At 42.1% G+C, this 27,882-nt stretch overlaps 2 protein-coding genes across 4 annotated transcripts; both read right to left on the minus strand.

The window, feature by feature from the left end:
* Nucleotides 1–8,721: 8,721 nt before the first annotated feature.
* olpks (probable polyketide synthase 16) lies at nt 8,722–18,208 on the minus strand. 2 transcript variants are annotated; one of them, NM_001309031.1, is given in 6 exon segments: nt 9,186–14,591; nt 17,166–17,347; nt 17,411–17,614; nt 17,687–17,847; nt 17,930–18,083; nt 18,160–18,208. In NM_001309031.1, coding segments are annotated over 6 exon segments (6,156 nt in total).
* Nucleotides 18,209–19,852: 1,644 nt separating this feature from the next.
* On the minus strand, nt 19,853–27,607 carry yme1l1 (YME1 like 1 ATPase). 2 transcript variants are annotated; one of them, XM_020712473.2, is made up of 18 exons: nt 27,362–27,607; nt 26,772–26,891; nt 25,398–25,566; nt 24,773–24,877; nt 24,585–24,697; nt 24,343–24,490; nt 24,151–24,258; nt 23,673–23,846; nt 23,443–23,595; nt 23,234–23,366; nt 23,099–23,161; nt 22,011–22,123; nt 21,770–21,925; nt 21,537–21,688; nt 21,326–21,452; nt 21,143–21,216; nt 20,561–20,647; nt 19,853–20,484 (listed from the first exon to the last, which is right to left on the minus strand). In XM_020712473.2, the coding sequence occupies exons 1-18, from the start codon at nt 27,395–27,397 to the stop codon at nt 20,344–20,346; spliced, it is 2,172 nt and encodes a 723-aa protein (XP_020568132.1). In that variant the 5' UTR covers nt 27,398–27,607; the 3' UTR covers nt 19,853–20,343. The 2 variants fall into 2 exon arrangements, with proteins under 2 accessions (XP_020568132.1, XP_004081220.1); XM_004081172.4 differs by having other exon boundaries at nt 24,175–24,258; nt 27,362–27,606.
* Between the last annotated feature and the right edge of the window lie 275 nt (nt 27,608–27,882).

Genomic DNA, 27,882 nt, shown 5'->3' on the forward strand with positions numbered 1-27,882 from the left:
GTTTTGTTCGGTTCTCTGCTTTTGTAGCATTTTATAACTAACAAGGATAACAATATCTCCAACAGTGATTAAAACTAACGATCCACTATTACACTAGAATGTTTTTTGCATTTTTATAAATTCATTACAAATTCTATTGAAATGTTTTTAATAGAGCTTGATTTTGTATTTTGTCATCAAAGCTGTTTTATCTGTTTAATTAATAATTCAGAACTTTACTATCATAATGAAAAAATTTGTTACATGTTTTGAAAATGTTCAGTTTGATATTGGGGCTCCTGCTGCTGCAGATGAAAGCAAGGATGCAGGAAAAATGTGAACAATTCTATTTCATTACAAAATGTCACAATATTGCAGAAAACATGTTCTGCCAAACATTAAAGAAATGTTTAAAATGTAGATGCAAATAAAAAGTATATACATAATATATACATAATTTTTTTTTACATACAATTGTCTTTTTGATCATTTGTGCATTGTTGTTGATCTCTGAGATCCTCTTTTCAGGATAAAAGCTCTTTTTGGTTAAAATCATCTGAAAAAAAATCTTTATTTTCAATATTAAAAGTATGAATACAAACATTATTATTATTATTATTATTATTATTATTATTAGAAATAAATAAAAATATTCTGTCGCTGAAATATTCAAAAAACAATAAAATAAAGATTTATAAACATATTTTTCACAGTTTAACAATGTAAGAAGAGTGTTTAGTTTAGGATTTTTTTATGAGTAAACATACATCCAAATAGATGCATGTTTTCCTTAGTTTATTTTGTTATAAAGCATGTTTTTAGTTTTGCCTTTTCTGTATATAATCTTTAAAAATTTGACTCTTTTTGGGTTAAAATGAGCAGAACAAAATAAGCTTTATTTTCAGCATCAAAGTATTAAATAGAGCAAATTTTTTTAAATATATGTGAAAACATTTTGTCACTTAAAATATTTAAGAACAATAAAATAAATAATTTGAAGTATCTTTTTTATTGTTTGACAGTTTGATAGGAGTGTGATTTTTTTTTAAATATAAATCAAAACAGAAAATATGATGTATACATTTGGCTTTTTTTCCTGAATTCATTTTATTATAAAGCATGTTTTTCGTTTTCCAAATTAATAAATTCTTTTGTGTGAATGAACTCTTGTTTTTCTGCTTTTCTCTGTTTCTTTGTCTCCTGTTTGCAGCTGGTTTGAATGTGTAATCATCCCAGCTGCTGCTCATTCTGAACGACCCTTAAAGCAACCTATAAATACTATTTCTGCTTTGGCGTCCTTCCCTGTGATTCTTGTGATTTTTTCTTTCTCTGTGGCTTGGTTTTAATGTGTCCAGTCCTAAAACAAAAGTATTAAAATGGCTGTGTATTTTTTTTTTTTAGATTTAGAGTCCAATTTTTAATCAAAACTTCACTTAGAAATGTTTGGTGTGAAGCTCTGAGGAGCTCCTGAAATTTTGATAAAGTCAGAAAAAATATCCACAAACGAATATATTTTCCCTTTTGACATCCTGGGGCCTGTTGCACAAAAATTAAGATATCCGGGATAAATGACTGAGCTGAGCTCAATGAAGCCAAAACATGTGCGTCCAGGCTTAATTGGTTGCACAAAGACCAAGCCAGGATGAGCAGACACGGATTCATTGAGCCAGGTGAAACCAATCCTGGATAGGTGCGCGCTCACGGCTCACTCAAGTAGACCCCGCCACAGATCACAGATTAACTGGCAACTAGAGCCGCGTACTTTTCCCCGTTGGAAGCACAAATCCTCATGGAGGCATACGAGGAGGCTAAAGATATAATTAAGAAGAAAGGCAACACCGCCACAGTGATAAAGCCCACTCAAAAAGAATTTAAATTAAATTACCAGCCAATTAATTTTATGAAAATGTAACTTGTCATTTCAACCAGAAAATTTTATGTTTGTAAATCTTACGTGAATGAATCATGTCGATCGTGTATAAAAATAATCCATTTAAAAGTTACTAATTTCAATCATGTTGATCCAACATGATACCATAAAATTGGATACAATTGTAATCGCAAGGAATTGTGGGATTCCATTTTCTTTGTCTATCTGGGCAGATTGGGGTCTAAGTGTGAGTTTTTGCCCATGGGTTTTATTGTCTAGCTGTTTTACTCTGTTTTAACTAGTGATTTAAACTGTTATGTTCATTTTTTTTCTGCACCATGAGTTAGAGTGCGGGAGAGGTGATGATGACTGTGGTATCTTGAATCTAAGAAGATTGTGTTTCAATATTGTATTGTAATTGAGTGGCCAGCAGAGTACAGACCTGCGAGTTTAGTTAAGTTGTGGCATTGTGTGTTGAACGAGAAGAAGTCAGAACAGACATGAGGTCAGGCTGTACAGAGAGGTTCTGTTATGCAAATTAAAACTGTTGCACCCACTTCTATGTTTGAGACCTTCTTTTTTGGATCAAGATGCAACATCTTTTTGGCGACGAGGATTTTTAAGGAGGAGAAAGGCCCATAGACCTCCGGAAAAAAGGGAGAGAGAGAAGAAAGAAGCAGCAGAAAGGTACGTGGCTAACAAGTGGTTAGCCTCTCACAGAGAAGTGAAGCATGGCAACAATTGGCACGCTAGCAGCGTTTGATCCGAAGTCTCAAACCTGGGATAAGTATAATACAGAAATACTTGAACAGTTTTTTGCGGCCAATGAAATAGACAATGAAGACAGACAAAAGGCAATATTGATAAGTGTAGTGGGAGCACCGACCTACAGTTTAATGCGCAACCTCCTCAGCCCAGACAAGCCAAAAGACAAGTCCTTCAATGAGCTTGTATTATTGATGAAGAACCATTATGACCCAAAACCAAGCGAAATCGTACAGAGATATAAGTTTGATTCTCGTAACCGGAAGCCAAATGAAACAGTTATGGATTATGTAGCTGAGCTGCGTCGTTTGGCCCAAGACTGCAACTATGGAAACACTCTGCAACAAAGGTTGAGGGACCGGCTTGTATGTGGGATTAATGATGACAGGATTCAGAGGCGTCTCCTGGCCGAAACAGATCTCACTTTTGAAAAGGCTCTGGGAATTGCAGTATCACACGAGACGGCAATTAAAAATGCACAGGATCTGCAGACTGGCACATCTACAAAATGCTACAACATCAGTAGAGGACAACAGGAAACCCGGGCATTCCAAGGAGTCAGAAAAGAATGCTACAGGTGCAAAGGAACTGGACACACGGCTGGAGATTGTAAGTACAAGCAGGAAAAATGTCATGCTTGTGGCAAAGTGGGTCATATAGCAAGAGCTTGTAGAAGCAAAGTTAAAAGCAACCCAGACAAACATGAGCATAAACATCACAAGAGAGAAAATAAACGGGGATCACATTATCATTCTCATAAAGAGTTTGACACAGAAGATGAAAAGAAAAGTGAGGATGAAGACCAAGACTCTTTTGCATTGAACTGCATCAATAGTGGACCAAATCTAAAAGGCAACGTGTACAAGGTAGGACGTCAGGCCGGAGGGGACCTCGGAAAAGTGGCGCCCTACACTGTAAAATTGAAACTGGATGGACAGTATGTCAACTTTGAAATCGACACCGGATGTTGTTTAACCGTCATGAGTGAAGCCAGATTTAAAGACACGTGGAAAAACACAAAACTTCCCAGTCTGAACCAGGCCAAAATCAAAATGGAAACCTATACAGGGGATTCTGTGGAGGTGATTGGTACCACAAAAGTAACTGTTCAGTACCAAAAGCAAACATTGAAACTGCCCCTGATTATTGTCAAGGGGGAGGGGCCCAGCTTGTTAGGTAGTGCCTGGTTGGAGGAGTTAAGTATGGATTGGAGAGAAATAAAAAAGAGATGCAAAGCTGAAAGAGTGCACAAGGTTAAAGAAAATGACAACACACTACAGCAAGTGTTAAATAAGCATGAAAATGTGTTCAAAGAGGAGTTGGGCACCCTGAGAGGCACAAAAGCCACCATTCGGGTAAAATTAGATGCCTCTCCACGTTTCTTCCACCCGCGTTCTGTTCCTTTTGCTATGCGAGCAAAAGTTGATGAAGAAATAGACCGCCTGTTAAAAGAAAATATTATCTCTCCAGTCAAATATGCTGAATGGGCAGCGCCGGTGGTACCCATTCTTAAACCTACAGGAACTGTAAGACTTTGTGGAGATTATAAGCTGACTGTAAATACAGTGGCTTCATTGGAGCAGTATCCTATTCCAAAAGTGGAGGATCTCTTCTCTGCGCTTTCAGGAGGAAAACAGTTTTCTAAACTAGACATGAGCCATGCTTACCAACAAATACTGCTGGATGAAGAATCAAAGAAATTTGTGACGGTGAACACCCACAGAGGACTTTTCACGTACAACAGACTGCCATTTGGAGTAGCATCAGCACCAGCCATATTCCAGAGGACGATGGAAAACCTTTAAAAGGTATACCATTGGTGGTGGTCTACTTAGATGACATCTTGGTGAGTGGCAAGGATGAGGCAGACCACCTAAAAAACTTGACTGCGGTGCTGGGCAGGCTGGAAGAAGCGGGGCTGCGGCTGAAAAGAAGTAAGTGCGAGTTTATGCAAAAAGAGGTGGAATATTTGGGGCATAAAGTTGATGCACAAGGTCTCCACCCAGTGCAAAAGAAAGTGGAAGCCATCTTAAAGGCTCCGGCTCCCACCAATGTAACTGAACTTAAATCATACTTGGGTTTGTTAAACTATTATAACAAATTTCTCCCAAACTTGGCAACCCTGTTGGCCCCCCTTCATGAACTCTTGAGGCAAAATGTAAAGTGGTCATGGCAACAGAGGCATGTTGAAGCATTTGAAAAGTCAAAAAGGCTGCTGAGCTCCGCTGATGTGTTAATCCACTATTCAGCTGATAAAGAGTTAGTTTTGTCATGTGATGCATCACCTTATGGTGTTGGAGCTGTGTTGTCACACAGAATGGAAGATGGCACTGAGAAACCACTAGGATTCATGTCACGCACTCTCTCACCCGCTGAAAAGAGATATTCACAGTTGGACAAAGAAGCATTAGCCGTAATATTTGTTCTGAAGAAGTTCCATAAATATTTGTATGGCAGAGTTTTCACGATCTACACAGATCACAAACCACTGATTTCTCTTTTTAACATGAAGAAGCCCATACCTCAAATGGGCTCACCAAGAGTGCAAAGATGGGCTGTAATGTTAAGTGCATATGAGTATGACATTGTCTACAAACCAGGCAAAAGCCATGCTAACGCGGATGCACTCAGCAGATTGCCGCTGCCAGAATCGACACCAGAAAAAGACTTTGTTGAACAAGTTTTGATGATGGATGTCTTGGATGACACACTGCTGGACACCAGACAGATCAAGCGATGGACATCTACAGATGTTCTTCTGTCCCAAGTCCATGAGTACATACTAAAAGGATGGCCAGCAAAACCGGATGCCCGGCTAAAGCCATATCAACAAAGGAAAATGGAGCTAAGTGTGAGGGATGGATGTGTGCTCTGGGGAGCTAGAGTGGTGATTCCAACCAAAGGCAGAGACAAAATCCTGAAGCTCCTGCATCAGACTCACACAGGCATGTCAAAGATGAAAGGCCTAGCAAGGTCATATCTTTGGTGGCCGGGTATGGATGAAAGCATCGAAAGGGAGGTGCAGTTATGTGAAGAATGTCAAAAACACCACAAATCACCACCTGCAGCACCATTACACCCCTGGGAATGGCCAGAAACACCGTGGTCCAGAATCCATGTGGACTATGCAGGACCGTTCCTAGGTGAGATGTTTTTGTTGGTGGTAGATGCTCATTCCAAGTGGATGGACATTTATCCTGTGAAATCAGCTACTTCACAAATAACCATTGAAAAACTAAGGCAGAGTTTCAGCGTGTTTGGTCTTCCAAAGATGTTGGTATCAGACAATGGGACATGTTTCACAAGTGCAGAATTTGAATCATTCATGAAACAAAATGGAATTGACCATGTAAGATCTGCACCTTTCCACCCATCCTCTAACGGTCTAGCTGAAAGAGCAGCGCAGACTTTTAAGGAGGGGATGAAGAAGATAAAAGGTGACACCCTCCAAACTAAACTGTCAAGATTTCTGTTCAGTTTTCGAATTACACCGCATGCAACAACAGGTTTGTCCCCAGCAGAACTGATGATGTCACGGAGACTTCGATCAGCTTTTGACCTGCTCATGCCGGATGTAAAAACTAGAGTTCAGAAAAAACAACTGAAACAGAGACCAACATGACACAAAGAAAACATTGAGAAGTTTTGTATCAGGAGACAAGGTGTTCATCCGAAACTATTCCTATGGTCCAAAATGGATACCAGCAGTCGTGTTGGACTCATCAGGTCCAGTGTACAACGTCAGCATCGGGAATGGTCGAACTATGAAGAGGCATGTGGATCAAGTCCGAGCTAGGCTCCAAGACACTGTTCCAGGGGAACCGGAGGCAGACCGGGAGCTGTGCAAAAATGGGGAAACTGTTGCAGTTGAGGAAGCACACTGTTATCAGATGAGTCACGTGACCCAACACCAGCGACTCCCCCTAGGGTTCCTCCTGAGTCACCAGTTGCACCTGTGTTGCGACGCTCACAAAGAGAGAGACATTTACCAGGACATCTCAAAGATTTTGTTAGAGTGAGATCTTTCCAGGAATAGAGCAACAATGAGCTCTGGATCTCACCGGAAGGATGTACCTTCTCAGTAAAAAAATAAATAAATAAATGTTTTGTGTAATGTTATTCTGTCTGACGTCAAATTGCATGTTTTCTTGGAGAAGCCTCTATGTTGGAAAGTTAGTTAACATCTTAAAGGGGAGGGGATGTGGTATCTTGAATATGAGAAGATTGTGTTTCAATATTGTATTGTAATTGAGTGGCCAGCAGAGGGCAGACCTGCGAGTTTAGCTAAGTTGTGGCATTGTGTGTTGAACGAGAAGAAGTCAGAACAGACATGAGGTCAGGCTGTACAGAGAGGTTCTGTTATGCAAATTAAAACTGTTGCATCCACTTCTATGTTTGGACCTTCTTTTTTGGATCAAGATGCAACAATGACCAACCCCCTTGTGCGGAAAAATGTTAATGTTACAAAATGTAAGGTAGAATTCGCGTTGTTTGAGCTCCTGTTTTGTGAACTGGGACTTTGCTGCATAATTCATGTCTTTGATGTGAAAATTAAAAGACCCATTGGTTGTTACTATGGAAAACATTATCAATGTCAGATGTATAAATAAAATTAAAGCAAAAACTTAAGTTGTATCAACATAAATTGTGTTAAGTGATTCAATTAAGTTGGATCAACTTTTATCTTTTGAGAGTGAGCAACAATATTAATTTAAAGTTGGGTCCAACTGCAGTATTTAGATTGAATCAACTTAAATTTATTAGTTTGAACTTAAGTACATTAAGTAGGACCAATATGATTCATTTTTGTTCAAGTAACGCTATCTAATCATATGGAAATTATTTCCATAATTTTTTTATTTTCATTCAAAGTGAACGTTTTTGAGTGTAGTTTACCTGCTTTGTTTTGTCCTTATTCAATTGAGGAACATAATGTTACACATTGTGTTTTTATATTCATATTGAATGTGTATTTGTTTATATGACAGAGTACTAGGGCCCCACTGAGGAAAAAGGATAAAGTCATAAATTTATGAGGCTGGTTCTTTCTGCAGAAAAGCAACATATTCTTTTTACAGTTTTGATAGTTATGACAATGTGATACTTCATATTCTGGCACATCAGCATGTCTTCGTTTATGAAACCATACTGAAGTACAATTTCACGAAATTCCCCACATCTGTCATTTTAACAACTGTCCTCCTTTAAAACAACTGGTCACAATATTCTGACGTGTCTTTTTTTCCCCTCTGTGGCCCTAATATTCTATCATTTTATATATAGCCTTATAGTCTATGGGAAACTGTAAATTATCTAATGATAGCAACATCATCTAAAACTCATTATTTATCCAAAATGATTGAAATTAATGATCACTAACGTTTAAATAATGACAGTGGGTCTAGTTATATGTGATAACAATGTATAGTGAGCAGTGAAATAACTACTGGTTTCCATTTGTGGCGACTGCTGACTGACATTAGGGATGAGATTAAATAGATCGATAAATTTAGCCTGGTCTGGAGCAGGCTAGCTCCACAGAATAAATCTCCATGGTAATTCATACCATAACATATCCTCCTGCCCCCTATCCAACTTTAGTGCAACCGGATTGGGGATCAATTGAGCCAGGATCACCAAGATATCCTGGCTTAATCCCTTATCCTACTTTTGTGCAACAGGCCCCAGATCTTTTGACAATATCAATAATTAATGTCCTTTATGTTGTCATTTCCCAGCATTTTACTTCTCCAGAGTCTCAGGTGTTGAACTTTGAAAGTATGAATTGTACACCAGAAATCAATGAATCAAGGAAGAAAAGATGCATTAATGTGTTTTTGTTTTTTGAAAAAGTGTATTTTATTGAGAGGAACAGCAGCTACAAACATAGACAAAAGAATGATTTCAAAACAGATTTATTCCTGCAAAGACCAAATAAATAGAAATGTATAGAAATACCTTCAGAATTAAAGACTTTTTCTTGTTAATCTACTACTTTCAAATTTACAAACATTAATCATTTTAGACAACATCCTACTTTTCATATCATTTCTACTTGGAATCACTACTTTATTTTTTATGCAATATGATAGAAATGAATCATTATGAAAATAACTCATTCAAAGGAAGAAGCCTTTTCTAGATACCTTCTTGGAAAATACAAATAAAAAGAATAAATATTTACAAAGTGTTTAACTTTGTGGTTTACATTTTTATATTCCTCCCTAAAGATCATTTGTTGACAAAATTTGACAAAAATATGAAATGCATGGCTTTTATTTTTATGTCAACTGTCCTCGATAACTATGAGGATTTAAATAAAAAAAATGAATCAAGGATTTTGTTTTACAATCATTTTCCTCTCTAACATAGTTCAAAACTAGAGATTTGAGCATAAAATAGGAGAAGCCTTCAAACTGAAGGTTTTAGAAGAAAAACAATGCTGACATTCTAGTTTTTAAGTTCCAGATGTTCTACGTTGTCAGGTTGCTTCTCAAAATGAAACCATGTCTGTGTCTGAGGCTTCACAGCAATATTTAGTTTTTAAAAGCTACGCAGGCGTGGCGTGAATTTAGCTGCTGCTGTGGACAAACTCCTCCAAAGATGTGAGTGTGTTGCTGGGATCCAGGATGAGCACCAAAGGCACGTTTACCCCCGTCTCCTGAAAAATCTTGTTCTGCAGAGTCATGGCTAACATGGAGTCAACCCCAAGCGCACACAGGGAAGCATCATCCTCCAGTTCCTCTTCTCTCGTGTTCAGCATCTCGCTGATGACGGTCCTCAGGCGTTGGCGTGTGGAGGACAGAGGCTGAACTTTGGGTTCACTTCCATCTTTGAGCCTTGCTGCCACCAACACTGACAGCCGTTCCCTCAGAGACGCGTTTTGGGAAAGAACGTGATGGTGAAGATTCCTGTAGTTGAATTTGCATATAACTTGCTGCGGTCTGTTCATAACGAGACTCATTCGAAGTGTCTCGTGAATTTCGTGCAGACTCATTATCCTCATCCCTTTGGCCTCTAAGAACCTCTGGAAATGCTCTTTGTTCAGCAGCAGACCGACATTCAAAGGACCCCAGTTGATGGACTGGCCTGCGAGGCCACAGTTTCTCCGGTAATGACAGAAAGCATCAAGAAAGGAGTTTGCTGCAGCGTAGTTGCACTGCGAGGCGTTGCCTATGAAGGAAGAGATGGATGAATAGCACACAAAGAAGTCCAGTTTGTTGTGAAGCGTTGCGTGGTGGAGGTTGAGGACGCCGCAAACTTTAGGCTGCAGCACCTTTCTGAAGAGATCCTCATTAAGGGATGGAATCAGCGCGTCGTGCAACACGGCGGCACTGTGAAAGACTCCTGTGATTGGACAAGACGGGAATCTTTGGATTATCTCTGAGATCGCATTCACCACCTGCACCAATGAGGACACGTCACACTGGATATGTATGATGGAAACTCCGAATCTCTTCTGCAGGAGATTCATCTCAAACTGCATTTCCTCCGAGAGAATGCGTCTTGACAGAGTTGCAATGCAACCGCCTCCGTTGCAGGCGATAAACTTAACAGTCTCGAGCCCCAAACCAGAGATCCCTCCAGTTACGATGTAGACGCCTTTTTTTTTGAAGAGTTTTTCTGGCCTCTTAAAAATAGGAATGTCAGAGAGCGAACAGGTGGTGCCTTCGTAGTTCAAAACAACCTGCTGCACTTTAGTTGTGATAAAGTAAGACTCAGACTTTTCCACCCCATGCAGCTCCCCTCTCAGAGGCAAAGAGGCCTCATCAAACCCCAAAGACGACAACCAGTTGGAGATTTTTCCGTTTTGTTCTCGTAGATTAGATCTCTGGAGAACGTTGGCCACATCGAGTTTGTGCACCAGAATATCCTCCTTCTTCAGGGCAAACATTCTTGCAGACATTTTGGGTGACATGTGACTGCTGCACACAAAAACAACATGCCTGACGTGGTCATCACACGCCTCCCGCCAGGAGGGATCGAACGGAGGCAAAAAAACCACGGCGCCACAGCGTTGGAGTTTCTGACCGACATGAGACCAAGAAGAGACGTTCCAGCCTGACCTGCTCGCTGTTAACGCCAAGACCTTCACCAGAGCAGAGGCAGAGTTTGAGGAGACAACTGCCAACTGTCTGGGATGGTTCTTCACCTCAGAGAGTCGGTTCTGCAGGATCTCCCATGCTAGGATGAAGTAGGACACACATGGAGTCTCCCTGAGAAAGGGAAGAGTCTTTGTGCTGTAGCACGCCACTTCAGGAATCACAACGGCTGTGGTGGCTTCAACCGCATAGCATGAAGCAACGTGGTCACCAACTCTAAATCTGTGCACATCCTTCCCAACTGCTGTGACAATGCCACTAAAATCTAAAGCTAGCAGTTTGTGCCTCTGTGAGCCATGCTTGCTCCAGTAAACTGTTTCGCCAAAGTCTAAGTGGGAGGTGGTGACAGGGAAATAATCAAATGAATGCACGCACACACGCGTTAGCTGAACTTCTACTGACGTTTCCGGAACAGGATGTGCCTGTTTGTTTTCAGGAACAGCAGACAAGTTTGCCACTCTGTATGGATCGTTAGTTTGGAGCACAAAGTCCATATGATGTTCAAAGGGAGAATCACTTTGGCCTAAGTCTTCAATTTTCACTTGAGTCTGTGTTATACTGGTTCCCCAGATCTGCCCATTACTGATCCTGACTTCCTGGTGTTTGCAGGTTCTTATGACACGAGCCAACACCTGAATGTCCTCACTGGTGACAAAAGCAAGGTCAATGAGTTGAAGGGAGAGATCAACCACTTCTGCTGCACAGGCCCGTGTCAAACCAGACAGCACAAATCCTGGGCTCACGTGATCCACTGTCATTTCTGTTGATCTGTGAGTAATGACCCGCAAAGTGCAGCTGCGCTTGCTCTCCTTCACGGCTAGAACAATCTGCCGGAAAAACTCACAGCAAGTCACCAGGGAGTTCAGCATCATCTCTGCTGATAGGTGTGTGAGGTCCTCTACACCCCACAGAAAGAGGACATCCGTCAGAGCTTCGTTGGAGTGAAGAGAGTCAAGCACCATGTCTCGAACTTTATCTGCGGTTAGTTTTCCTTTGCCTTCCACGAGGACCGATTCTGGACTCAGGTAAGGTTTTAGCCCTTTGGCAATGGAGAGCTTGTCCTCAAACACAATGGCTTTAATCTTACAGTTTTCCAAGTCTGTTTGGAGTCCAACTGGAACTGATTCATTGTGGAAAAGCAACGATTGTGAAACACTTGAATCCAAAAATGAAATTCTAACTCCTTTTAGTTCAACCAGAACATTTCCGTCTGTGGTAGAAAAGCAGCCACAAACGTCCAGGAATTCTGGGGCCGCATGAGTTACTCGACAGTAGATGACCATCTTCTCTTGCAGAGGTCTTGATATCACTATGCTTGCAATCCCTGAAGGGAATCCCTGCTTCGCTGTAAGCTGTTCCAGTGCTACAACAGCAGTCATTTGCATAAAGTAATCCAAAACCACCGGGTGAAGGAAACACTCGTGGAGATGTCTCAGGACTTCACCAGGAACCAGCAAGGTTGTCACAGCTTCTTTGAGCTCATTCCCATATCGCACATCACTGAGGTGCTGAAAAGGAGGGCCGTACTCAAACCCTGCTTCAGACAGAACTGAGTACACCTCCCGTCTCGTCATAACCAGTTTGCATCTTTGATAGATCACGTCTGGACAAATAGTTGGTTCCTCCAACAGCGGCTGGTCTTCTGCGTAGCTGCATGTGCCAGATGCGTGTGTTCCAGCAGAAGATTGAATTTTAAATAAAGTTTCAGTCCCTGACTGTTGTAGTGTCACTTTCAACTGCTGGAATTTGGAGGTGAGAGTGAGGACACTCTGAAATGTGAGACTGAGACGAAACAGAGATACTGGACTCTTTGACTTCATCACTGAAGCTAAAGCCAACTCGACATAAAAAGAACCGGGTACGATGGGAACGCCATTGTTCTTGTGCTCCCAAAGATATGGCGTGATGTCCAGTGACAGGTTGAAGATCAATTCTTTGTTGTTCTGGTTTATTTGGGATGCAAATGGGTGATGAGAAATGGCAGCCAATCCGTTATCATTCCTCAAAGCTTCAAAATTCACATTGTTCTTTGTGTTATCAAACTGATACACAGGGAAATTTGTAGGCAACATCTCACAACCCCTGTATAGCTGGTGCCAATCCACGTTCACTCCAAGTTCAAACAGCCTGGCAACAGCATCGGAGATGGTTTTCAAATCTTTACCTGGCTGGACAACAGAGAGAACTTTGGTGTTGCTTCCAAGAGTGTCGCAGATGTATCGCTGAAGACTCCTTCGTGGTCCAAGCTCCACGAAAACCAGATTTCCTCCAGACTGAGCATCTCTGACTGCAGTGCGAAGAGCTTTTTCAAAACAAACGGGCCCTCTGATGTTTTTTTTCCAGTATGTTCCGGAAACAAAGTCTCCATCTGAGCACATCTGTCCCGTCGTTGTTGAAAACAGTTTGCATTCCATTTTGTTGGCATGCAACGGGCCAATGCGCCTCTCAATGTCATCAAGAACCGGCTCCATCATATGACTGTGGTAAGCAGCTGGAACATCTAGAACACAAAGAAACAGATTTTCATCTGTAAATGTGAGCCTCAGCCTCTCGTGGAGGCCATCTACAGCATCTGCCTCTCCTGACAGGGTGCATGACCGAGGGCTGTTGAAGGCAGCCACACAAACTTTGCCAGAGAAGACGGCAAGAACTTCCAAAACCTGTTCCACCTCCACATTACCAACGACAAGCATTTTCCCTCCCGTAACTTTGCTCTGGAGAGAGCTACGGTGATACACCACCTTTACAGCATCTTCAAGAGATAAAAGACCTGAGCAGTGAGCAGCCGCAACCTCCCCGATGGAGTGGCCAAGCACCGTGTCTGGTTTGATTCCCCAACTCTTCAGTAGAGAAGCAAGCCCAACCTGAACTGCAAAAAGAAGAGGTTGGACAACGCCTGGCTGGCTGAAATCACAGTCCTCACCACAGAGCCATTTACTGATGCAGATGGTTTCATGTCGGTTAAAGGTTCTCTCAACCTCTTTGACTTTCTCTCTGAAAGCAGGAACATCCTTCATGAGCTGGCTGCACATCCCCCTGTAGGACACCCCGTTTCCACAGAACACAAAGACCACCCTGGCGCTGGACCGGACGGGCTCCAACTTGGTGTTCATTGCAGATTTGAGCTGGTTTTGTAAATCTGGCAGAGAAGATGCTGCAAAGGCTTTCCTATATTTGTGTCTAAAGTGGCTCCGCCCACATGCAGATGTGTAGGACAGCCCATGCAGGTCAACCGATTGACTGAGTCTTCTGTGAGTGTCATTGATGGTCAGAATCAGAGACTTCTCAGAGGCTGCTGATAGTACGCATACTTTCAACCAGGTTGCTGCAGATGCACCTTCATTTGTGTACTCTCTTAAAACCACGTGGGCATTTGTGCCTCCAAACCCAAAACTATTTACTCCTGCCACCCTCCCCTGAGGCCCTGCTGTCTCCCACTTTTCAGCTTTGATTGGAACACGTAATTTCAGAGCTTTCATGTCTACACCTGCGCTGTCATCAGAGTACAAAACAGAGGGAACGATGGTTTCGTGCTTCATCATCAGAAGAACCTTGATGACTCCGGCCACTCCAGCTGCAGATTCGGTGTGTCCGATGTTGCCCTTCACAGATCCAACCATCAGTGTCTTTGAACCTGGGGCTCTGGCCTCAGCGATGGCGTCGGAGATGCTTCCTGCCTCTGTTGTGTCGCCAGCTGGGGTTCCAGTGCCGTGAGCTTCTATGTACTGGACGTCGGCGATGTCCGAGTAAATTCCTCGCAGAAGCTCCTCCTGTTGAACCTTGGAGGGTTTGGTGATTGGAGTGACGGAGCGTCCATCCTGGTTGATGGCGGTTTTGCTGATGATCCCCCATATTTTGTTATGGTCTCTTTTAGCCTTTGTAAAGAAAGAGTAGGGTCAGTTAAGGTCAATCGTTTTTGGTGTATAAAAACATATTTAAAAAAAATAGAAAATGTGTGATTCTTGGATAAAGATTTACTTCTCTTACCATCCCTGTAAAGATGCTTAGCAGTTCAAATTAAAAGACGAACTGATGGAAATGGTGTTTTTGGTGTTCTTGTGACAGTTTTCTCATGATGGAGGACATCTATGAAGAAAATTAAGCTCAAAATTGCTTTTCTGAATATTTCGTAATTCCAATCATTGTGGATCAGGAGCAGACGGGAAAGAAAAGCTGTATGAAAAAGATTATATTTTTGAAGTGGAAAATATGCAGGGCAAACTTCAAGCTCCCTGCACCAAGGTCTCGGCAACAGGAAGGGGAAGGGGGGCAGGGTTGCTAGGCACCAGTGGTCCCGCCCACAACTTAGATGTAAATTTCTAAAGCAATGTACACACCGGATATTTAACATGTTTTCAAGAACGCGTGTTTAGCCTGTGGTGTTCACACTGGACAAGCAGGGAGGGGCTTCTTCTTATTATTGTTGTCCCCCCCTGCTGTTTACTAGCTCATCACCACCACCTACAGTTAAAAGGGGCTTGGTGTGAAATGTCAAAGTGGTGCAAATCTTACGAATTGGGCACATAAGAAAGGCGGATGTGGATTAGCATCATGTCAGGTGAAAGGCCTTGGTTTATCCTTATTTGAAAAACAAATGCAGATGTGGTTGGGATGTTTGTGGTGTCTGGGTTTGCCAGATAAACTAAATCCATGAGTCCCTGATTGGTCAATATTTGACCAGATTTAACTGACAACGGCCGTTCCATGACCCTGAAAACAGTCATAAAAACTTGCATAGCTAGAAGTGAATCCCAGAGTTTTGAACAATCACAATTACATAGACTTTTCATTGCCAAGGCTGGTGGTGAATTTAGCTTCATGAACAAATGCCACCCTGCAGAAACTATGTCCTAGAAAACGACAGGCTTTTCTTTAAATTTTTGTCAAAAAACTGCATAGTCATAATTAGAAGACACTGAGAACACTTTGGAAATAGACCAATGATTGGTGGGGGTCTTATTATTAAACGTTTATTACCGCCTGCAAGATCATTTATCATATCGATTATAGGAGAAAAACCCATGTCGGCTTGTGCAACCATTAGTATCGTATTTGATCCATGCATTTCTGAGTCCCCTTATCTCATTGGGCCAGTTGTTCAAAACGTTTAATCTGTATCAAAATGATCCGGATTTGGAAATCACATTTTATCCTATGCAGGATCAGGTTATCCGTCTTACTTTTATGCCGGTTTTTCAAAGCAACATTGGACTGGATCATCCTGAACCAGATACACAGTTTTCAAGATTACCAAATCCATATTACCTGTGCTCTAAATGGGACAACATATCACAACACGGGATACCAGCTATGTAAGGAACAGGTAAAAGAGCCAACATGGGGTCACTGTAAGAGTTTGTTATTCTGAGACAAAACACAAAAATAATCCACTTCCATTCATAATTTCTTTTATGACCCCTCATCTGAGTCACAAAAAATAAAAAAACAAATATACATTAACAAATACATTGTGGATATTTTGAAAACGTCTTAAATAAAATGGCTAAATGTCCAATAGTTAACAAAATAAACAATGTTCAGGGAGTTTTTTTTATCTGAGGAGGAGAGACCAGCATTTCCAACATTATTTTTGAAAGGCTCATCTTTGATGATTGTTTCTTTGAAATTAATATACCGTGATGAATTGAATATATGATTTTTGTTTGTTATTGAAATCTGTTTCGGGGATTATTTCGTATTTCATTGTTTTTACTTTATTGAATAGCTTAATTGGTAGCCTATGTCTACTATATCTACTTTATCACTGTTACAATGGTTACACAAGTCAAGTGCAAAATATGAATAAAAGTATAAATGAAACAAACGTATTATTTGACCAATTTTAAAGTTTTTCTACATTTCCCTCCTGGAATCCACCTTTAAATCCTACCCCCTGTTGGGATCAGGATAATCCAGTTTTTTTGGATCAAAGTTATCCAAATCCTACTGACAAGTTTTGAACAACACAAACTGAAGGTTTGATCCAGATTAAAACTAGAATTGGACATGTGATCTAATCTGATTTCAGATTCCTTCTTTCCCTTTTGAACAACCCATTTTCAAGATTTGATCCAATCCGATCACCAAAATCCGATCAGCTTACCTTTGAACAACTGGCCCATTAGCATGATCCATGATCTTAAAAACCAGTGTTTCACTTTGTAGTTCATCCTCATTCCACTAGGGGGACGTAGAGAGCTTTACTGCTCATGTAGTGGGCTTCACAGAGTTAAAAAGCAAATAAGTGCAACCATGAAGACTTTATTGGATTATTTATTCTAAATAATATATAGTACCAGTAACATTTCTGCATGTTCATTGGTTTAATGTGCAAAAATGCTGGCATTTAAACCACAAATCAATGTTTTTAACATCATAAAGTGGATTTTCTGCGTTTTTGGGCCTACTTTTTAACTCAAATGTGTGCAGGACTTTAAATAAAGACTCACACTTCCGAGAGGCTTCAGAAGCAGCACCCCGCAGCCCTCCCCTCGGCCGTAACCATCCGCTCTGATGGAGAAAGGCTTGCTGGTTCCTTCAGGAGAGGTCATCTTTGCTTTGCTGAGAGCCACAAACACTCGTGGCTCTATTATGCAGTTAACTCCACCACAGAGCGCCATCTCACAGTCTCCTAGAGGGGAAGGATCATTATGGAACCGTGGCGACCAAATGATGCAGTCATGAAAGCGGTTACCTAGGCGTATGGCCTGACAGGCTACATGCAGAGCCACCAAAGATGAAGAGCAGGCGCTGTCGATGGCGAATGAAGGCCCGGTGAGATTGAAGGTGAAGGAAATCCTATTGGCTGCAACACTTGTGGCTGTTCCTGTGGCGTTGTAGTGGCTGATTGTGTTTGGATTGTTGTTCCTGAGCATCTCGTAGTCTCTGTTCATGAGACCTGCAGCAGCAGATCCATGGGTTATAAAAGAAAACTGTCGGATTTCTTCTTAATGGGATGAACATGCCGTACCCACGTAAACTCCCGTTCTACTCCCACTGATGCTTTCAATGGAAGTCCCCGCATCCTCCAGGGCCCTGTACGAGCACTGCAGGAGGAGCTTCTGCTGGGGGTCCATGACGTCTGCCTCCGCCTCAGAGATGCCAAAAAACATGTGGTCGAACTCATTGAACCTGGAAGACAAAAACGGAGCAAACCCATCACAATTCCTGCGGAAAAAGACGAGCAACCGGTGGGAGTGGAGGAAAAGCTCACCCGTCTATCAGAGCGGCTCTGGTCGTCGGGGTTTTTCCAGGTTTGGTGGCATCAGCATCGCTCCAAAAGCTGGTGTCAAACCTCTCAGAGGGGATGTCCACCACACAGTTCTGTCCCTCCAACAGAACCTTCCAGAAATTCTCCAGCCCCTCACCTGCAACATGGAACCGTTACTGCAGATAAAAGAAGGAAAAAACAATCACAAGCTTACTATCAAAATGATGTCGCACCTCCTGGGAAATTGCATCCCATCCCAACCACGGCTATTCCGTCCTCCATGGTGGCTTTAAGAGGCGATCATGAAGTCCGTCTGATGTTCAGGTGTCTTCAGGTAGAACTGCAGCTCCTGCAGCCGCACAGCCTCATTTAAACATCAAGTCACATGGAAAAGACAAACAGACATTGTTCCGGTTCATCTTCAGGCAGAACCTGATCCACTGATTACAGGACAAAGCATTTGGTGACGGCTGAAGGGGGTCTTTGTTTGGGCTTTTTCTTGTTACAAGAGAAGAAATAAGAACTCAAACAGTTTCACCACCTTTTCTATTTGTGAAATGCTTTTATCTTTAAATTCTTTCAGATTCATTTGGAGAAGGTTCCAGATATCTGTAAGAACTTTTGCTTTGATTCTTCACTTTTTCTTCCCGTTCTCTGGCGTTTTCTTCACAGCATAAAAAAAGCTCAAATTAAATGATGAAACCTCAGTTTTGCGCTTGACTGGTTTGTCAGTTTAAAAGTGGGCTTTAAAATTCAGAATAGGAAATAAAATTGTTCCAAAACCTGAATTTTTGTTTTCAGAATTCATGGCAGCAACTTATTTCAGACTGAGACTCAACAATCCTGAACTGCTTTCCCACAAATCAAAATCTTTACTAACAAGAAGCTGCACTTTACCGTGAAATCCAGCTAATTTAAATAATCTTGAAGATTCGCTTTGATGAAAATGGTGATTTTGGTATTTTTAACACGTTCATGAGGCTCGTTTCTGATAATGGAGGAAATGCGTAAAGAAATTTGTGATTAAACTACATCTGAGTTTTTTATTCAAATCGTTGTGAATCAGGAGCAGATGGGAAAATGTTGTCTGTAAAAGGTCGTAGACTCTCGTTGGGGGCCTCGATCTCCCCGCTCCGCTCCATTCTCATGCATCCAGCTGCAGACGAATAGATCCATGAACTTCTTTGTTTTCCTTGTCTCAGCTGGAATTTCTAATGAATCCTGCTGATCTGCGTAAACAACACAGATTTTTAGATTTTGGCTAAAATGGCATAATGATCATTAAAATCTACTGGAAGGATACAAAAATTAGATCAAAAGATGATGGGAGAAGGACTTTAAGATTGCTCTTCTAAAGAATTTTGGAATTGTACCTGTGAACTAAAAATCTTACTTTGAACGCTTGCTTTTGGTAATAAAATTCATGGCGATTCTGGTTAATCACCGGTTTCTACGGATGCAAAATCAAAAACAAACATTTATTTAAACTTTGAAGTCAGATGTTACCAAAAATAAATACATAGATAAGAATTAAAGAAATTCTTTAGGCTTCCCATAATAAAGAGTAGTCTTTTTCAGTGTACTTCAAGTATATTTAATCTATACTAAAGGTAAGGAGGTACTTGAAGTTTCCTTCCTTACATCTTTTTCTTGTAGGCCTAAAATGATCCAATTTGAAAGTCTGTTTAGCCATTACCTATTGAATTCTATGACTTTGATCTTTATGATTTAAGTTTTTTTCGGTTTGAAGCCCTGTGAGACGACTATTGCTGTAATATTGGGCTATATTGCTCAGTTATACTTCCTGCAGTACATACATGGTCTGTTGTAAACTTACCACACTTTTACTCAAGTATACTTCATAAAATAAACTAAAGTGTAGTACTTTTTGGTCATTCTTGCTGCAACCATTGATGACAAACACAGTTGACCTTTAGACAGGTTTTCTTTATTTGAGCCTGAGAGGCCTTGAAGCCCTGAGCCGATTCCATGAGATTGTTTTTTCATATTTACACGCTTCTCATTCACGAGTCACAGCTGTTCTGCCACGGGGATGCATCGGGAAAAGAGACGACACACCTTTGGGCACTTTAATAAATAAGAACACAATAACTGATTGCAAAGACATGATACATGGAGAGAAGGGAGACGGCGGTTTGTACTGAGCTGCAGGTCAGGAGACGTGCTGCTGACGATTAAAATGTCACCAATAAATCTGTAACCGATGATCATGAAGAACTTAATCCAAAGGATTGGACTGCAAAGTGCCCCAAAAACTGAAAAACAGAGCTCATGTGAGGAGGCGGAGCAACCGTTTCATTCTGCTTCACATTGAGGAGAGAAATAAAAAGCAAACAGAAGGCCTCCAGACGGCACAGTTTTAGGAATATTTACAGTCCAACATGTCTGCCGTGGTATCAGTGGTCCAGAGGCTTTCCCTCCAGAACCATTTGGATCTCTTTGGCGTCCAGAGTTTCGTATCGTAGCAGAGCGTCTGCCAGTTTCTTGTGCTCCTTGCTGTAGGTCTTCAGGATGTTCTTGGCGCGTTCGTACGAGTCCTGCAGAGACGATTATCAGCGGTTATCAGACCAACATGTGGGGGCGGAGTCAACGTCTGAGGGGGTGGAGTCTCACCTTCAGTAAAGCTCGGACTTCCTGCTCGATGGCGGCTTGAGTCTCGGGGCTTTGCTTGGTGACGTCTCCGTACGTCATGACTCCCAGCTGCACACACCGGGAGATTTAACTCAACAAACAAACTCTTTCAAACGTGATTTATTCAGAAAAAAAGGGTTTTAAACGATTTCTGCTGTTTTTCTGTCACACTGATGCTTCTTTGTGGGTTAAAGCTGTTACATTATCAACAAAATGGTTGTTTTTTTTTTCAAATTCATTCACTGTAAGCTGATCCTAATTTGACCCCATATGAACTCAATCAATTCTTTTTCTTTTGGTCAAACCTAAACTTGAAGATTTTTTCCTTTGTTTCTGTTTAAAATGTTAAATACAGACGACAAATACACGAAAAAATAACTTGAACATGTTTATGGTTTGTGGTTTTGTCAAAAAACTAGATTTTAGGTTAAAAGCAGTCTTCACAGTTTTTGTTCCCAGGCAGCGTTAGAGAAACGGGACGAGTCTCTTTAGGAGAAAACTGGTTGAGATCAGACATTTTCAGGGCATCATAACTTTATCTCCACCTTAAAATCAAACGTTTACCTTGTCGCTCATGCCGAACCTGGTGACCATCATCTTTGCTATTTTGGTTGCGCCATCAAAGTCGCTGGAGGCTCCTAAACAGGAGAGGAAGAGGAGGCTGAAACATCGATGAAGGAGCCAAGCAGAGTCCACCTGTGCAGCTCTGACATCCCACGCTGCTCAGGGCTCGCCAGGAGGTTTTACCTGTGGTGATGTTCTCGTTTCCAAAGATGAGCTCCTCTGCTACGCGGCCGCCCATGCTGACGTCCATCTGGGCCAGCAGCTGCCCTCGGGTCTCGCTCCAGCGGTCGTTCTCCGGGAGCATGGACACCTTCACCCCAAACATCAAAGGAAACATCAAAGCTGGAAACAAAAACCAGAGTTACGTCGTGCTATGAGACCGCGTGATGCTCACGTGGCCGAGAGTCGGTCCTCTGGGCATGATGGTGGCCTTATTGATGGGCATTGCCTCTTTGGTGTAATAAGCAACGATGGCATGGCCGGACTCGTGGTACGCTGTGATGGTCTTGTTCTTCTTGTCGATTTGCACACTTTTCCTCTCGGGACCTGGAGGGAAAGCCACGCATGAAGTCCTGCATGCCGCTGACTCACCAGGTCAGAGGTCAGCAGAGCGGCGTGTGCGCTCACCCATCAGGATCTTGTCTTTAGCAAACTCCAGATCCTTCATGGTGACCATCTCCTTCCCGTCCACGGCCGCCTTCAGGGCTCCTTGGTTGACCAGGTTCTCTAGCTCCGCCCCCGTGAAGCCCACGGTGCCCCGGGCAATAATCTCCGGGTCGATGTCTGTGGCAACACAAGCACTGCGTTCTTTTAGAAAACAATCGAGCCCTTAGAGGAGAAAAGCAGGTTCTGATGAGATCAAACAAACCTGGGTCCACTTTGATCTTGCAGAGGTACCATTTAAGAATCTCTGTGCGTCCTTTCACATCGGGACGGGGGACGGTCACCTGCATGTCGAACCTCCCGGGCCGCACCAGCGCACTGACGGGAACCAGCAAAGAAAGGATGAATGACTTGGCTGCTAAAATGAAGGCTCGGTTTAGGTTTTACTGCTGTGCACGGGAAACATCAGCCCATCTAGGCGCTGCAACATCCGAAAATGTTTGTCTTTAAGAAGAAAATGTTCCGGCTACTAAATATTTGACACAAAAGAACAGCAAAGTTCACCAAAAAAAAAATCAGGAAGCGTACTTTTAAATTCACAAAAACTATCAGCAATAAAGAGAAAAGTGTGAAAATGTGTTCAGTGAGGACTTTTACAGCCTTAAAACATCTATAATCCTACTTGGCAGGTTATTTTTAGGGCATAGCCCCACGAAACACTGGATTTGAAACTTTCTATGTTTGAGCAATTACGGTATATGAGTGACCAAAGTCTAAAATTTAGAAAGAAGAAATAAAACAATGTTTAGGAAACAAGTTAACATCCTGGCCTGCTCTAATTTAAAGCAGCAAAGTAAACAACCAAATGTCAGCAAACTTTAACGAGATAAGAGAACGAGTCAAACCAACCTTTGACTTGTTAAAGTCTGAACTACACGTTTAAATAAAGAGGAAAAAAGACAGACATATCAATCGTCTGGTCCTGTTCAGGGTCATGAAGGTTCCTGAGGCTCCTCCCAGTTCCTTCAGGACGAAGGCGAGACAAACGCAGTCCTGAAGGACAAATCAGTCACAGAGGATCCTTTGGAAGACCCACTGCGATGACAACTGTGGGGTTTTGTGTTTTTTTATTGTGTTCTTCAGGCATTTCTGAGTATTTCTTTATTCAAATCCTTGTCACTCAGGAGCAGACGAAAAAAACACCGTTTGAAAAAGATTGTATTTGTAAAGTCGATAAGATCCTGATGCTGATTAGCTTTTTATTTTTTTTTATTTAAAAATTTTTCTGTAATAATTTGGGTCATAATAAGCGTTAATAATAATCATTTAAATTAATTTAAAATGCCAACATACCTGTCCAGAGCCTCAGCAAAGTTTGTAGCGCCGATGACGATGACTCCTTCGTTAGGTTTGAATCTGTAAACCGTGAAAAACCGTTAATGGGAAACCGTTCCACATCAGTGACTCCGTGATGGAAATGCCACCGACCCGTCCATCTCTGCCAGCAGCTGGTTGATGGTTTGTCTGGAGTACGGGTGCATGGGAGACTCGATCCTTTTCCCGCCGACGCTGTCCAGCTCGTCGATGAAGATGACGCAGGGAGCGTTGGCTTTTGCTTCCTCTGCAAACCACAAATCAAACCGCTTGCAGTTTGGTTTGATAACAGACGTTTATAATACGGCTTTCTGCAAACTCACTGAAAAGATTTCTGATGCGGCTCGCACCGACGCCCACGAACATCTCGTCAAACTCCGACCCGGAGGCGTAGTAGAAAGGCACGTCGGCCTCCCCGGCCACAGCGCGCGCCAAAAGAGTTTTTCCGGTTCCAGGAGGCCCAACCAGGAGGATCCCTGGAAAGATTCACAAATGCTGTTATGTTAAAAACAAAAATACTCAAAAAATGGTGAAATCAAAGCTGTGATTTTACCCTTTGGCAGCTTTCCACCCAGAACGGTGAACTTCTGAGGATTCATGAGGAACTCCACCACATCCTGCAGCTCGTTCTTGGCCTCCTCCACGCCTTTAACGTGCTCAAAGGTCACGTTCTTCATCTGGATGGGGTCCACCGCCGAGTCCAGACCCGACGTGGTCCGAAACCTCACTGTCAAAGAAAAAAGGGGATCTTCTACATGAAACGTCTCTACGTCACGACCATGTATGAAAGAACAGCTGTGACGAGAATCCACATCTAGCTTCAAAGACGTGCATTTATTAATACAATGCACACAAATCCACGTGCACACTCCAGCATGGAGAGGATCCTCGTGTCGGACTAAACTTTTGCCGCTTGTTGCGTTTTCTGTTGGTTCCTTGCAGACGGGACAGAGTTTTGGCTCAGCGGAGCGTGCTCGCAGAGTCGTGCTTTCATTTTTCAGGCAAAGGAGAGAATAAAATCTGAAACAAACCAGCATCAGAAAAGGAGCCTTTACCAGAGAAAAAGGGGGTTCTGGACAGGCCATAAATGCCGATAAGCAGGAGGACCAGCAGGATCAGCCTGGTTCTCCTCAGTGTGTCTGTAAATACGAAAAGCTGTCAGTTCAGAACAAAAACAGAAACAAAGCAAAGCAGCGTCTGTCTCAGAGTGGTGGAGCGCATGCCTTGTGCTCTTTGGGTTATGGCCTGGGACCTCATGAATCCCTCGGAGAAGCCGGTCTTAAAGGCCTCCTGTTGGTTTTCTGGGAGGTTTCTTTGTTTGACCACTTGATCAAGCGAGTGGGCTTCGGCTCCTTTGTCTTTCAGGAGCCCCTGTGGAGGACATGAAGCCGATTCATCCAGAGCTTCAAAACTTCAAATGCATGGAGCCACGTGCAACACAACTACTACAGATCAGGAAGGTCACCTTCATGAAAGCTGGCGTGTACGCATCCGACTCAGCAGGGCCGTCGTAACCTGACTCCCCCCGCCTGCCCTTTGCAAGTCTAAAAGTCTTGAAACCCCGCCTTTGGACCGCCACTGCAAACACGGGTGAAGGATGAGACATTTCTGCGGCATTTCAGGCAAACGCGGTCAACAAAAGGTGATTCTCACCGGGAAGGAGGTGCAGCTGCTGGCAGAGCTCCTGCAGGGGGCCGCAATGCTGTCTGCTGTGGAAAACCGGAGAGCCAAGACGCACCGAGCCCCTCTGAGAAAAACCTTCAGGAGGAACCGACGGAAAAGACAATTACAAGAGCCGTCTGATGAGGGAAAAGTCCCTCTGATGAAAGAAAACCAACAAAAGTCACTGAAGATTTACAAAATGCAGAGTAAAAATAAAATACAAAAGTTGAATGTTGGACAGAAATTCAAGTTCTTCAAACCCCAATATTTGTCCACAGCTTCTAAAGTAATTCTGCTCCTGTCAGTGGAAGCTTCGGTCCACATGTCAGGCACAAACGCCTCCAACTGTCTCAGCTGTTAAAGGTTTAATGTCTTTGGTTTCCATGTGTAGCCTATCGTCTCTTGCTCCTGCAGTAACATCCAGGAAAGTTGTCCTGTGGACCTTAAACCTCAGAATAACATGAGCAGCTGGAGTCACAGGAGCATCCAGCTGCTTGGAGATGTCTTACAGTTTTTCTTGTTTTTACTTTGTCAGTTTCGAGTTACTTCATTGACCGTTGTGGGCTTAGTTTTTATTTAGTATGGGTAAAAAACTGTCAAATGTTTTCCTGCTCACCGTGCTTGTTGTGGAAGAAGCTGGTTGTTGAAATGTGACTGGTCGTCCATGTGGACTTGGCTGCAGGAGGCGTCTCTGGTCCCGGTGGAGGTAGTAACCTTCTGAGCAGCTCATCCAGATGACTGGTCCTGATCTCAGACAGGCCCAGATCCCTCAGACTCACATTCGGCTACGGAGAACAGCAACAAGTCATGTGACATGAAGCTTCAGTAGATTCTGACAGAAGACTTGTTTGCATATTTAAAGCTGCACTTTACGGATTGAAGCACATTTTATAAAGTTAAATCCAGTAGCGCCTCAAATGGTTCACTCTGAAGAGCAACACAAACTCCACTGCAGATGCAACCATTTTGGATTTCAGTTCATTCAGGACAGACAAGACTTCCCAGCATCCCCTATAAATATAATGAAGCTTATGATTTTATGAATTAACTTGCAGCTCTTCAATATTTCTAAGAGCTACTTAGTGACATGGATGCACATCAACACAAGCAAGTCACGACCATCAAAAAGGAAATGTTCACCGGTTTACATGTTTAAACCTCTTGGAGGAGAGTTTGTTTCCTTAAATGTATAAGTTGGTAACAATTTTAAAAAGTGAAAATTCTAATAAACATTTATTTTCAAAGGAATAAAAGTTCTAAAATGCTCTGGTTGCGATAACGATGACTTAAAGTCCCACTCCAATCATCTTTTGATCTATTTTCAAAGTGGTATTTTTCATTACAATGATGCCGTTTTTAGCCAAAATCAAAAAAATTAAGTGTCGTTTTCTAGGACATAGTTTCTGCAGAGCAGCAGGGCTTCTTTTTTTTTTAGAAATTCACCTCTGATTTGTGGGCGCGACAGAGTAAGCCTCTGTTCACACACTCTTCCACTAGCTTACAGCCCCAGCCTAACATTAGCGGTGAAACACAAATATCGTATTTATCCAGCCGTACAGTTTGGATCCAGATTCCAGCTCAGACAAGGAAAACAAAGTCGTTTATGGGTCTGTTTGTCTGCAGGTGGATGATCAGAATGGAGCAGAGAGGAAGCTTGAGGCCCCGCCCAGTGTATGTTCTATATCGAAATACCTGTGTGTTGCACTTATAAGCTTTTTCCAACTGCATTTTATCGTCTGCTCCTGATCACAACAATTTGAATAAAGAAATACTCAGAAATTCAGTTCTTAGCTTCATTTTGTCCTCCATCAGAGAAATGTCTCAAACTTTGGAGTGAATCTTTTATTTGCATTGCTTCATAAACATTATATAATTCAAAGCACTTTTCATTGGTCCTCAAGGTCACTCTAAAAAAACATAATAATGTTTGAGCTGCATTTAAAAAAAAAAGCAACTATAATAAAGCAGTTAGCAGTTTATTGCGGCTGACCTCTTTCAGGTGAGAAGAAAGCTCTGGAGAGAAGTCCGTGTGGAGGGTTTTGACAGAAGCTGTGGCCGAGTTCTTCAGGGAGTGGAAGGCGCTGATGAGCTGACTTAAAGGCACTACCATCTGAAAGCAGACAAGTCACGTGTATGATGTAAATGTGTAGTAACATCACAGACTGAAACGCACTAATCTGTGTTTACAAAAATTGGATTCCCTAACTGGACTGACTGAGCTAGTTTGCTCCAGCTGCTCTTTATCTCCTGTCTAGTTCAGGGAGGTTATATAACCTGGATATAAGGCTAAAAATACCCGCTGGGATGCATATATGATTGGGAGCGAGCAAAAGCGCATTATGCTACAGATGTAACACTGATGTAACACATTATAAGCACTGGGGTGAGCTACGTCAGTCGGTGCTGACATGATTAGCATTAGCAAAAATACATTTCCTTTGACTACAATTGTCGCCTTTATCCATAAACAATAATTAAATAAGGTCTTCGGCGCTGCATCATCAAACAAGCTCGATAAATAGTATTATAATGTGGACTTAAAAATATTATTCGTCCAACGGACAGTTTTAGTCTCCTTACCTGCTGTGGCTGAAACGAAGTGGATAGGGAAAACATGATTTGTCGGACAAATTATCCCCCCTAAAGAACAGCTAGAGGATGGGCCCAACCGTAGAAACCTTCTTTAACACGTAAACGAAACAGACCCGTCTCGAGCGGCGTCCTTTTGTTTTCTCTTATTACACAACTTTTCGTAGTTACACAACTTTTTTAGCTAACAACGGCAAACGGGTCCTCCACCGGCGTCCGAGGTCAAACTGACTACAAAATGACGTAACGTCGTCAGAGGGAGCAGCCATTGGATGAGGACAAAGGAACATCTTGCATCATCGTTCTCGCCGTAATAAAATTGATCAAATTATACCGTTTCCATTATAGAGCCAATAAAATTAAAGGAAATTAAAACAAGAAATATATTTTTTAAAGTCTAGTAATGAACAAAAAGAGATATTCAATAAGACCAAATGGTTCTTTTTATTTTTGCTTTGTCTTACTTAAAATGTATATCAATTTCATCTATATTCTTTATTTCAAAACGGCAA

Source organism: Oryzias latipes, chromosome 20, assembly GCF_002234675.1.
Source record: "Oryzias latipes chromosome 20, ASM223467v1".
Taxonomy (NCBI): Eukaryota; Metazoa; Chordata; class Actinopteri; order Beloniformes; family Adrianichthyidae; genus Oryzias; species Oryzias latipes.